The following is an 11,684-nucleotide window of genomic DNA, read 5'->3' on the forward strand; positions in this document are numbered from 1 at the left end:
CCCGAGATCGCCCCTGAACTAATCGACACGATCCCCATGGTTGTGGCAGAAAGCTGCAATGAAAAATCACTGGCAAAGATGGTACAGCAAACTAAGGTGGTGGTGTCCCTGGTGGGGCCCTACAAGCTCTACGGTGAACTGCTGGTCAAGGTCTGTGCTGAGAACGGTGTGCACTACTGTGACCTAACCGGGGAGATCGTGTGGATCGAGGAGATGACAGCCAAGTATGCGGCCACTGCGGCGAAGACAGGCGCAGTGCTGGTCAACTGCTGCGGCTTCGAGAGCATCCCGTCAGACCTCACGACGTTCCTCGTAGCCGATCGCATCCAGAAGAAGCTCAACTCGGCCACGAGCACAGTCGACCTCTACTTTACGGATTTTAAGGGTGAGGCGAGTGGTGGTACTCTGGCTTCAGTGTTTGCCGTTATGGAGACGTCGACCAGCAAGCAATTGCTAGCCTCGCGTAACCCGTTCTTCCTGACGGACGACAAGACGATCGCTGAGAAGCAACAGGCCGGACTGGTGGCGCCCAATACGAGCGGTATTACTGTAAAATACGATAAGGCCATGGGTTTCTGGCACTCGCTCTTTATCGGCGCCTCGGTTAACCAAGCTGTGGTGCACCGCAGCAACTACCGCCTGCATAACAAGTACGGCGACAAGTTCGTGTACCACGAGCGCATGGCCATCGGCGGTTTGTTCATGCAGCTACTGGCTACATTCGGAACGATTGTAGTGGGCATTATGCTCTACTTTGGCTGGACACGTGCACTGCTCAAGCGACTGGCGCGTGCTCCTGGCCAGGGTCCGTCGGAGGAGTCCATGCTTCAAGGCTACTTTATCGCAGAAGCTGCGGGGTACACGGACGACGGCAAACTAGCCGTGAAGGCCAAGACGGTGGGATCGGGCGACCCTGGCTACCGTCTTACGTCGCGTCTCATCTCCGAGTGCGCATTCTGCTTGGCTAAGGACGAGTTCGGCGACGCCAAGAGTCTCAAGGGCGGCTTCTACACGCCGGCCAGCGCGTTCGGACACAAGTTGGCTGACCGTTTGCATACCAAGAAGTTTATCATGTTTGAGCTCAAGGACATGGCGTAAAGAAGTAGCAACGTAACTAGTAAAAAAAAATAGTCAAGGCAACGAAAAGATCCAAGTTGAAGAGACGCATGCCAATCAAACGGCGGATCTTTGCGTTGTGCCCATTCACACTCGAGTAGGCTGCATTAAAACACCTCGACACAATGGGGAACGCTTCTGGGCGAGAACTAAACCAGGCCGATCGAGCTCGGCGTCCTAATGACAAGGAAATGCTCGTGTTGTTCAAGATGCAGCGAGCGTTGTTCCACCGGCTTGTGGCGTCTCCAGAGGTGCGTCACATGGTCGCCCATCGATGGCCCCGCCTACTAACCATCGCTACGTTCATTTCGAGTAGCACCTGCAGTTATTGCAGCGATATTGGACTGCAAGCTTCCGTCGTAAGCACCAGATGCCGGGCTTCGTATTGGTCAGCGATTTGTGGAAGGAGGCCGGGTTCTCGGATCCCAATCCGGCCGCCGACCTGAATCCCATGGGTGAGCTCGGACTACAGTGCCTCGTGTTCTTCGTCGAGACGTATCCAGCCGAGACGGCCATGATGCGGCGAGGTCGCGGGGGCTATCCGTTCGCAAAGGCGGCAGTAGCCATTGTGCGCTCCTTGAGTCTGACGATGCACCTGATGGACATGACGGGGAATCCAGGCCCGTTCCCTGTGACGGACACGCTGTTCTGGCAGCTCTTTGAGCGAGACGACGGGTTCTTTCAGCTCTTCTCGCTCGCCTTCTTGACGTTCGAAGAGCTTTTTTGCGAGGAAGTGGCGGTCAAGCTGTGGATGCGAGACGTGGACGCGTGCTCGACGGCCGTAGTGGACAAACTGGTGGCCGCGGTCCAGCACAAGTTGACGGGCGAACTGAAGAAGGCCCCGCTGAAGCTGGCGGATCTGCGAAACCTCTGCACCAATGGCCGACACATCGTCGACCGGACGGTGGAGAACAGTCGAGCTACTCGTAGAAGATCGTCTACAGGCAGCGAGACGGGTGCGGTATCACGTTGGTCTCAACATCAGACAACCGGACGGAAGAGTATGCGGGAGGTAGGAAAGACGTGGGGCAAGGAGAAGGGAGAAGAGACCCCGCCAAGCAAAGGATACCGTCTGAAGCCGCGAATGCCCGAGATCGAGCGACCCCGCAGCGACAGCTCGCAGACAAGTGGGGTGACCAGCGACGCCGAGGCGCCGTCACCCAGACATCACTGCGCAGCAGAGGACAAGGACGACGAAGTGCCCGACCAAGCAGCGTCTGAGCCGACAGAAGACCTGTTCGCGGGGCTGGTCACCAAGGCGTCAGTTTCCTTCGATTCCAAGCACAGCGAGATCGAGAGCCTCGAGACGCCGGCACCAGCGGCCAGAAGCTGCTAGACGTGAGCCAGGGTGTTTATGGCACGGAGCAATCGCAAAAGATTACGACAATCGAAAAATCGACTAAAGTCACTGTTGCAGCGCTTCAAAAGTGAAGCATCACCCCGTAATCAACTAAAAAAATCCATCCAACGTTCTGCAATTGCCAAGCTCAGATGACTTAACCATTTCTTGATCCGCTACTATGAGCACAGACCAATTTGCTGACTTCATGCAGGGTTCACCGATGGCGAAAGCGCCCACGAGCGACAAATCGCTCTGGGTTCGACTAGTGCGAATGGCGTACGACGGTTCTGGTGATGGCATGATGATGTTGCAGTCTACATTCCCGACGACGCAGATCGTGGAATTCCGTGACGAACACCAGCGATCAGTAACTCACTTGGCCATCATAGCCGGAGATCTGGAGCTTCTGGAGTTTGTACTAGAAAGCGGAGCCACGTTGGATGATTCCGACGATTGCGGAGCCTCGCCGTTGACGACAGCGTTGCTTGGACGTCATTACCAAGCCGCGGATATGCTGGTTGCGTACGGGTGTGACGTCGACCACGTGAACGCAACATTACAGACTTCGATGTATGTGCTGGCCTTGTTCGGAGATTTGAGTGCAGTGCAGTGGCTGCTCGCGAGAGGAGCGGACTTGGAGACTCGGGACGCCGGTGGCAACTCTCCACTGCATCTGGCGGCTGCGTACTGCTCACTGCCCGTTGTTGAGTTCCTGTTAGCGGCTGGAGCGGATGTGAACGCTCAAAACGCGACAGAGGCTACGCCGCTGCATATTGCGGCGCCGAACGGTACCTGTGCGGTGGTCGAGGCCCTGCTCAAGTTTGGCGGCGATTTGGAAGCCATGGACGAAAATGGCAACACTCCGCTGATCAACGCGGCGTTTGTGAGTCAAAGAACGGCGCCGCATTTCGCGTCGGGTGACCAGACGACGCAGTACGCGGTGGTGAGCTTGCTGTTGCAACACGGTGCGGACGTTAACGCTGTGAATAACGAAGGAGACACGGCACTATTTGGTGCAGTGCACAACGAGTACGACGCCGTGGTAAAGCTGCTACTTGCGAACGGAGCTGACGCTCGAGTGCGTAACAATCAACAGGAGACGTTGTTGCATGTGCTGGCCCGCGGCTACGCGTCCAATGTAGTTATCTGGCGAGAACTGCTGCAGCATCAGGTCGACATTATGGCCCGAGATCGACGAAACCTCACTTGTGCAATGGTGTGGACGCGGCGTCAGGGTTTGTATACACAAGATGATGACAGCACGCAGCAGCAAGGCATTGCTTGGATCGAAGGCTTGATACTAAGCGAGTCTGCTGTTGGACCAGCCCATTAAAATTCACGACGAGCACATACAAGCGCATTGCTGGCACCAAAACTATTATACTTAAGTATTCTAAAACCACAAGTATTACTCTACGCGGAAACGTCTTCACGGTGCCATACTTTGAAACGATAGACATTACTCCGTCTTCATGTAAACTCCCGAGGCTATATGAATATTGACAACTGCGACGAGCACCATAAATATTGCGAGAAAAGCGTCATCTTTGTGAAACTTGTTGAAATCAACACCAAAACGGATCTCCAACGGAATCGCGATAATATCCACGACAACCTCGATGCCTATTTGCACCATGACAGTGGAGAACTGAATCTCATGAGTGGAATTGTTAGAGGCATTACCACCGAGCGAAAACCTTGGATTCGAACCGAAGCAAATGATGATGACGTAGGCACAGCACATCGCGATATACTCGCCGTGCATGTCAGCATAGACCTCCGCAGCGTGCAAGGCTGTTAGTTTCTGAACACGAGCGATCCCTTGTAGCTCCGGCGACGACAATGACGCAGTAGTAGATAGCAAGGACTGGACTCGAAGTACTTTCACGACTCCATCTTGAGGATGGACACCAACTCGAGGCAGTGGATACTTGGCCAGAACTTTGTGCGCCTGATGCCTCATTAAAAGCGCAGTCAGCAGTCTCAACACTGTTTTGGCAACAGCAAGCAAAACAGACCCTGCTAAAGTCACGGACTTGCTGTCCAAACACAACAACACTGTGCGTAGCTGCGTGTCAACCAGAATCGTTGGAGCAGCCACGATGATGGCCATTGTGCGTAACGAAGGTGTTTTCTTACGTTTTCCAAGATAAAGTTTAGCAGCGGCTTGAATCATCAACTTGATCGTCTGACTGCACAGTGCAAACACCACAAGCTCCCACTTTTCTTTCAATTCGATACAACTGGCAATATGAACGAACGCACCAGCAGACAGACCAGAGATCACCAGCACGAGATTTTGAGCGAAAACCTTGAGGAACTGCTTCAATGATGGAGATCCACGAGGTTTTCTGGTTGGAAGCTGGTTGAGTTGTTTACTCCGTCGACTGTACCGATTTGCTCTAGCCTGACCGCTGACAGTCTCAACTCGAAAGATGTGGCGCGTGTGTGCGTCGGTGACGGTCAAGATGAAGTTGTAGCACATCATAGGCCAATACACGTCGGCTTTTAATTTGTCGTGAGCGAAATGGTGAGAGGCAATGACAAAACCGATTCCGACACTCAAAACTGTAACCAAAACTATATGAACAAACATGGTCCGCACCAATTTTACGAAAATCCGACCAGGTGAAAGCGTGGACGGCGTCGGAGTAGAAGTGAATGTTTCGGGTAGTAGCTTTGCTACACATTCGGCTATCGTGAAGAACCAACAGAACATCCAGAACCACAACATCTTGGCTGTGAGGAACATCGCATGAGATTGATTCCTTGGTACTGTTTTCGAGAAAATATTGCCATGATCCATGCAAAATGCTAGACACCACGCTATAGCTGCGCTTAGCATCGAGTTGCTTAGTACCGTGCCCAATGTCCGAACAGTTCGCCATGCAATAGTGAGAGGTTGCGAGGTTAATCCGAAGCTGCTGAAGCGTTCAGGTTGGTGCGACGATGACGTTTGATCGAGAGGTTGCACACGGTCATGCCGAAGCTTGACCACCAATTGGGCCCATGTCGTGCCCGTATCGACCAGCATCAGCTTCGGCGGATTTACTAACGCGTGAAGTGGACGCTGGAGAGGCGAGTTTTCCTCGAAATAGACGATGGATTTTTGCTTTGAATAGCGCTCTGCTGGATCATTCCCATTTCGCTGCAGACAGTCTTACAAGACTTTCAAGACAAATGAAATTCACACCGTCCTAATTCAAGGACGAATTTCGGTATCGTTGACAAAAAAAACCCTCGAAGCACAATTGTGACGGGAGAGATGAAGAAGCTGATCGCCGATTAGAGCTGGGGCAAAAGGCAAGAAGGTAAATAATTCTGTGTAAATTTTCTGGCTTGGATGCCGTTGAATTCCAATGAGGTACACCAAGGTGTGGAGCACAATGCGAATTACCGCATAGACGACGAACACTACTGGACTGTAGGTCGTGAATTTTGTAATCTGTGAGCTGGAATTCGACAGCAGCATTAACTTTGAGCATTGTAGCCAGGATGTATTTCATCTAGCTGTCTTCGTGCAGGTAGTCCCGCTCACCAACGTGCACAAATTTGTTTGAGTTGCACCTGCTGAGTGTGTTCGTTTACATCTTGTGACGTCATTGCTGCTTCAACATGGCTACATCGAAAGAGACCTGGGCCGAATATTCTCAACAGCATTATTTATCACAATTTATTACAATATAGATGAGTTCGAATCACGAACTACGCGAACTCATTAAACTACATTAATCCTAATTAAACTAAATATAGAGGTTTATCAAACTCTTCTCATCAATTATCACGGGGTTTCTCGCATTGAACCGCGATGCTGACACCCAGTCTTCACACTCAAACTGGAGCAGAATCAGGCAAGCAGACGCAGGTGCCTGTCATTCCCCAACCGTAGCTGCCACCTCCGCTAGCATCAAGTGCCGTAAGAGACGAGCAAAATGGCCAACCGTAACGCGCAGGAGCTGGCCGAGAACGTCTTGTCGCTCTACGACGTGAGCTCCAACCGTGACGCCACTATCGCCAAGTATTATCTGCCCGACGCCGTGTTCACGGACCCGATCGTGTCTGTGCGGGGCGTGGACAACATCCAGGCGCAGTTCCGCGTCCTGTCCAAGTTCATCAAGTCCAGTAAGGCCACGCTCGTGCGCGGCTCCATGGCCGGCGCTACGGTGCTGACGATCGACAGTTCCCAGGTCTTCCGTCTCAAGCCCTTCCCGAGCTTCATGAAGATCGTACTTCGAGTCTTCTCCGTGCTGGAGCTCAAGAATGGCCGCATCGCATCGCACACGGACCACTACGACTTCTATTCGGTGCTGGCCAACGTCCCGTTCGTCTCGTTCTTCTACACGCAGTTCCGCCCCATGTTCGGCGCCGCCAGCTCCGCCGTGATCAAGCGTCTCGTGCCGCCACAGACCAAGCCAGCCATCTCGGCCAGCAAGGCTGCTGCGCCCGCCGCCAACGGAAACGGCGTGGCGACGGCAGTGGCCACGTAAAGGAGGACGGCCATAAGAGGACAGTCCGGCAATGGACTCTCCGGCCTTTTTGACTAAAAGTTCGGCTGAAATGGAGCGACGGACTTCGTAGTCGACTGATATATTGTTAACAGCGTAGCAGAGGAAGAAGAAGAGAGAGAAAAGCAGACAGAGCTGCGCTATAATCTCAAGTGACCTTTGTTTTAATGCCCGTATTACTAGCGTTGATACGTGAACTGACTCGCATAGTTGATCGACACTTTGTGGATGGAGTGGTGCAGCTACACGTACTTCAATCGTACGTGTGTCGTGTTAGCTATTTGCATTAAGCTTAGGCGTTCTACTACTTCGTTTAGGGCTCACTTCTGCGGCAGTCCGAGGCCGGCGAACGGGTCTCTACCGTTGGAGCGTGCGGCTGAACTACCGCCTGCTGCGACTCCGTTCGGAGAGAAGTAGGTGCTGATGTTCATGCCAGTGTGGCCGCCCATCATCGGCTGCTGTTGTTGGAAGTGCTGCTGCTGTTGGAAGCCTCCATATTGTTGCTGCATGCCCATGTTCATCTGCTGGCCCTGGCCTTGCATTCCCATTCCCATCCCAGCAGGACCACGAGCCTGACCGTAGCCGTTGCTGTTATTGTTCCGCTGAGAAGTACCGTACGCTAGCGACGGTGCCGACAGGCTATCGAACACGCTGAAGTCCTTGGGTGCCGGCGCTGCATTGAACTGGTTCATGATACTTGCCGACGGGTTCTGACTCTGGTTCGTTGGTGCAGTTGCAAACGGATCAAATGGGGTTGACGGCGCGTTCGGCGTCAGCACGTTTCCCCCCGAAGATGCAAATGGGTCGAACGAGCTCGAGTTCGACATTGGTGCAGGTGAAGCTAACGCAAACGCCCCAAATCCGTCATTGTTACTCGACACAGGAGCTGGAGCAGCACTAAAGTCACCAAAACCGTCGTTAGCGGGCTTTGTCGGTGCCGGAGCAGACGCAAATGCACCGAATCCATCGTTCGAGCTCACGGGGGCCGGTGCCGCTGCGAAGTTACCCCATCCGTCATTACCAGAGCTGCTGCTACTCGCTGCAAAGGCGTCAAAGCCTCCGCTCGGTGCTTTGTTCTGAGCCGGGGCGTCAAAGTCCAACAGGTTGGAGACCGGCGCTGCCTTTGCCCTTGGGGAGCTGTTGCTTTTGGCGGTGGAGCTGCTAGTCACCGCGCCACTGAAGCCATCCTCGTCATAGAAAGCTTTGTCATTGTAGATGCGGTTGATAAACTGCTTGTAGTAGTCGAGCGGATCGTCCTTGGTGGGTTTGCGCATCTGGCTCTCGTCCCAGCGGCCGAGCCATACTCGCGCCGCCACGGCGTTGCCGCCGCCGTTCTGCTCTCGCAACGCGTCCACCTCGTCCATCGTCCAGTTGCTCATACTGACGCTCTTTACGCGCATACTGTAGCTCTGGTGCGCGCTCTTGCAGTTGGAGCACACGAAGGTGCGCACTTTTTCGCAGATATTCTGGTGCCCGAAGCGGTTGTAGTTGCCACAGTTGACACACGTCTTGTTGGCCTCCAGCTTCTTGAGCGCGTTCAGCGCAGCCTCTGCTTCCGCCGCCATCTTTGTGTGTTGTTGTTGCTGCTGCTGCTTGGAGTGAAGGTGGCGCAATGGCACGAGAGTGAGCAGCTACAAAGGACGCGTCCTCAAGGTCCTCCCGCTAAAATTGGTGTCGTGGCGTTGTACTGAAACTACCGCGGAACAGTGACGTGGGCACTCTCCAGTCGTGCACAAAGTGATGGTAAACTTCAATATGCAACCATCACTCTGACGATTTTAGTCCGTGGGACTATATTTGGTCCATCATATTTTCTCCCACCTTTTTCTATTCAAACTGCAACTTTTGACTTATGTTTTCTGACAGCAGCATGACGGCGTCTTCGCTGCGCTGCTTCCGGCTGGAGGCTACGCGGGGGCCTCACAGCGGGCTGGTGCTTCGCCATTGCCACGCAGACTATATTTCTTCTTCCCCTCTTTCCCATGAGCTCTCCATTGGCCGCAAGAAACGTTGCTGGCTTCGTCTGCCTCAGGATTTAGAAGTGTCGAGCGTCCACGCCGAGTTTCGTTTTATAGAGAGCGATACGAGCGTCACCCTTCGAGATGTCAAGAGCACAAATGGCACCAAACTCAATGGCAAACCGCTACACCCTCAGCAGGACTATTTACTGACCGACGAAGACGTCATCAGTATTGGTAGAACCAGTCTGCGCGTCGTTCAGGTGGTGCACGGACGACCGTGTGGCGAAGAGATGGAAACTAGCGCTGCTGGTGGTAGTAGTATACTAACCCCAAGTATATCGTCTTCAGTAGCTCAACCTACCGCAGTTCCGAAGATGATAGTGCTGGGTGATTCGACTGAGGACAAAGGGGTGGCTTCTAATACTACTGGATCAAATGGGACCACAGAAGACCAACCGGATACTGAGCCAGCTCACGATGAATTGCTGTTAAAACCGGTTATTAGTGGTGGTAAAAGCAAAAAGAGACAAGGCAGTGTCAAGTTGCAGAAATCGGAGTCTAATGGTGATGCCAGAGTTGGCGCTGTGGGCGAATATACTCCGGAGGAAGCCACGTGTACAGTGTGCAGAGTGGTGATCGGACAACTGGATCTACTGGAGCAGCAGTCGCACTTGAACGTGTGTCTCGGTGGCCGTGTAGTCGCCCCCTCTACTGCGTCTTCGTCGACTGCTGCCATGGATGCAGAACCGAAGTCACTGAAACGAGGAAATGCGGGGAGTGCGTCTGCTAGAACTAAAAAGCCGAGAAAGACGAAGGCGGGGGAGGAAGGTCACGATCCTGCTGCTCCTAAGACGAAGAAACCGAGGATACGAAAGCGAGCTAACGCAGGGGAGAGTATTGAGCTAGCACTAGCGTTGGCGGGCAAGAAGATGAGCAAGGAGGAGCAGACTGATGTGCAGCTGGTAGCGACGAAGAAGAAGCTTGAGCAACTTGATGAACAAATTGCGAAATTGACTAAAAGACGCATGAACCTTGTGAAAACGCTCGACAGATTAGAGAGGACGAAGGAGAAACTGAGGAGATCTCAAGTGTTGCCTCCAGCAAAGGTGCTCCAGCTTCTGGATCTGAAGGCTGCGCTGACTGCCATTTTTCCAGCCAACCGGCGGGCCAACCCAGACGCTCGGACTGTAAGCACAGAACGTTCAGAAAACACTTCTGCTGTGGCGAAGCACTATGCTCCACTGCGATGGAGTGAGAGTGGAATTACAATTGAGTGCGATGAAGAGAAGCGAGCTGAGTTGACAGCGGTGGCTGCTATTTCCATGTGGGCACGCGCTTCGCAGCAACTCTTTGGTCTACAACGTGATACATTGCTGTATCGCAATAGTATACTACGAGCATTTCTTGGCGATGATGATACTGATAGTAGTATCATGAAACTAGACAACGACGATGCAGATGATGAAGACGGAGCTGCAGATTTTGAACAAAAGAGTGAGTCAGAAGAGAAATCGGAAGCTAAGCTCAGTCTTCCTCAAGCGGACTCAGAAGTTCCGGATGTAGTGAAGCGCGTGTTCCTGAACTGGCAGCGTGATTTAGAATTTTTAAATGAGCAGACAGCAGAGGAGCTTGAAAGCGCTCTCGAGGCTATCAACGAGGCCCAAGCACGAGCTCAAGGAGACGAGGACCAACGAGAAGGACCTTATAAAGAGGATGGAGACGAGCATACTGCTGTAAACCCCGAAGTCACCACCTCGAAGAGCACTGATTCAGCTCGAGAGGAGCGGCGACTAGCATGCGAATACATGGCTCAGGTGATGATACAACTGATTGCCGAGAAGAGGCAGCATGCTAGTGAATCAGATTTAGCCGAGGGAGTTCAACACAACGAGCAACAGAAGCGACAACAGTATGTCATCGACCTGGTTGATTCCAGTGGTGAAGAGTTTGGGCAGCAGGAACAAGCTTCCGATATCGTTGTTGCGAGCGACAATCAGGGCTCTATTAACGAGCTGCTGATACGTGATTTAAGCGCATTTACGACTACTACTACGAATTTCACCAGGCCTGTGCACAACCAATGCGAAATAGTCGCTCGTGTTGAAAGCAACTAAACGACACCATGTGCAATGCAGCATAGAGATTTTAAACCCTGTCGCGAAGTAAAATTAATGTTCTTGCAGTACCTCGCAAAATAAATGCTTTGGCACAATTCCGGTCATGACACCCGATTTTTTCGTGAAACGGCTATTTTTGTGTTAAGATTTGGTAGCAAAAAACATTGGTCAAAATCAACCGGGACAACATCACGGGGGATGTGAGCACTTTCTCAATGCAGTAAATGAACTGATATATTGATATAGTAAGTTTTCTCTCAGCTTAAATCTTCCACGTGTTGTTTCTGAATGAGCGCACTAGACCGTTGTCCTTAAGTCGAGCGATGTGATCTTGAACGAGTTCTTTGTTTGCTGTACGCTGGTCTTGACCAAGTCTTTTGAGCAAATACTTCACCTTACAACTTTCGTTTTGATCTTCGTTTATAGCCGACTCAACTTCCTAATTCGTTGTACTTTCCATCAGGAGGGATCGATTGTTTGACTTCAGCCTAGAGTTCGTTTCTTTTTGTCGGTATCAAGAGATCGGTTTGCATATAGATCACTATTCGGATTGAGCTTGAGCGCGGTTTTTCTGTCTTGTACTCTCAGTCACCACTCGTTCGACTTGTTCTGGGGGCAAAACCTTCTTCATGAAGACGAGAAA

General features: G+C 52.2%; 7 protein-coding genes across 7 annotated transcripts; 5 read left to right on the forward strand and 2 right to left on the reverse strand.

Annotated features, from left to right (window-relative positions):
- Positions 1–78: 78 nt before the first annotated feature.
- On the forward strand, positions 79–1,098 carry PPTG_19541 (hypothetical protein; the record flags this gene model as incomplete). Its single annotated transcript, XM_008918022.1, has 1 exon — positions 79–1,098. One exon carries the CDS (start codon positions 79–81, stop codon positions 1,096–1,098), a length of 1,020 nt encoding a protein of 339 aa, XP_008916270.1.
- A 143-nt stretch (positions 1,099–1,241) lies between these two features.
- Positions 1,242–2,452, forward strand: PPTG_19542 (hypothetical protein; the record flags this gene model as incomplete). The annotated part of the gene is made up of 2 exons (XM_008918023.1): positions 1,242–1,367; positions 1,433–2,452. 2 exons carry the CDS (start codon positions 1,242–1,244, stop codon positions 2,450–2,452), a joined length of 1,146 nt encoding a protein of 381 aa, XP_008916271.1.
- A 177-nt stretch (positions 2,453–2,629) lies between these two features.
- Positions 2,630–5,051, forward strand: PPTG_19543 (hypothetical protein). Its single transcript, XM_008918024.1, has one exon. The coding sequence runs from the start codon at positions 2,637–2,639 to the stop codon at positions 3,789–3,791; it is 1,155 nt and encodes a 384-aa protein (XP_008916272.1). The 5' UTR covers positions 2,630–2,636; the 3' UTR covers positions 3,792–5,051.
- PPTG_19544 (hypothetical protein) lies at positions 3,918–4,946 on the reverse strand (the record flags this gene model as incomplete). Its single annotated transcript, XM_008918025.1, has 1 exon — positions 3,918–4,946. The coding sequence occupies one exon, from the start codon at positions 4,944–4,946 to the stop codon at positions 3,918–3,920; it is 1,029 nt and encodes a 342-aa protein (XP_008916273.1).
- A 1,235-nt stretch (positions 5,052–6,286) lies between the features above and the next one.
- Positions 6,287–7,158, forward strand: PPTG_19545 (hypothetical protein). Its single transcript, XM_008918026.1, has one exon. It carries the CDS (start codon positions 6,391–6,393, stop codon positions 6,943–6,945), a length of 555 nt encoding a protein of 184 aa, XP_008916274.1. The 5' UTR covers positions 6,287–6,390; the 3' UTR covers positions 6,946–7,158.
- On the reverse strand, positions 7,100–8,692 carry PPTG_19546 (hypothetical protein). Its single transcript, XM_008918027.1, has one exon. It carries the CDS (start codon positions 8,526–8,528, stop codon positions 7,284–7,286), a length of 1,245 nt encoding a protein of 414 aa, XP_008916275.1. The 5' UTR covers positions 8,529–8,692; the 3' UTR covers positions 7,100–7,283.
- Positions 8,693–8,792: 100 nt separating this feature from the next.
- Positions 8,793–11,154, forward strand: PPTG_19547 (hypothetical protein). The gene has a single exon (XM_008918028.1). It carries the CDS (start codon positions 8,816–8,818, stop codon positions 11,036–11,038), a length of 2,223 nt encoding a protein of 740 aa, XP_008916276.1. The 5' UTR covers positions 8,793–8,815; the 3' UTR covers positions 11,039–11,154.
- Positions 11,155–11,684: the final 530 nt, after the last annotated feature.

This window comes from Phytophthora parasitica (genome assembly GCF_000247585.1).
Source record: "Phytophthora parasitica INRA-310 unplaced genomic scaffold supercont2.132, whole genome shotgun sequence".
Lineage (NCBI taxonomy): Eukaryota > Oomycota > Peronosporomycetes > Peronosporales > Peronosporaceae > Phytophthora > Phytophthora nicotianae.

Bases quoted from the DNA above. Each gene is read 5' to 3' on its own strand.
- PPTG_19543 (XM_008918024.1), top strand. From the start codon at position 2,637: ATGAGCACAGACCAATTTGCTGACTTCATGCAGGGTTCACCGATGGCG.
- PPTG_19545 (XM_008918026.1), top strand. From the start codon at position 6,391: ATGGCCAACCGTAACGCGCAGGAGCTGGCCGAGAACGTCTTGTCGCTC.
- PPTG_19546 (XM_008918027.1), bottom strand. From the start codon at position 8,528: ATGGCGGCGGAAGCAGAGGCTGCGCTGAACGCGCTCAAGAAGCTGGAG.
- PPTG_19547 (XM_008918028.1), top strand. From the start codon at position 8,816: ATGTTTTCTGACAGCAGCATGACGGCGTCTTCGCTGCGCTGCTTCCGG.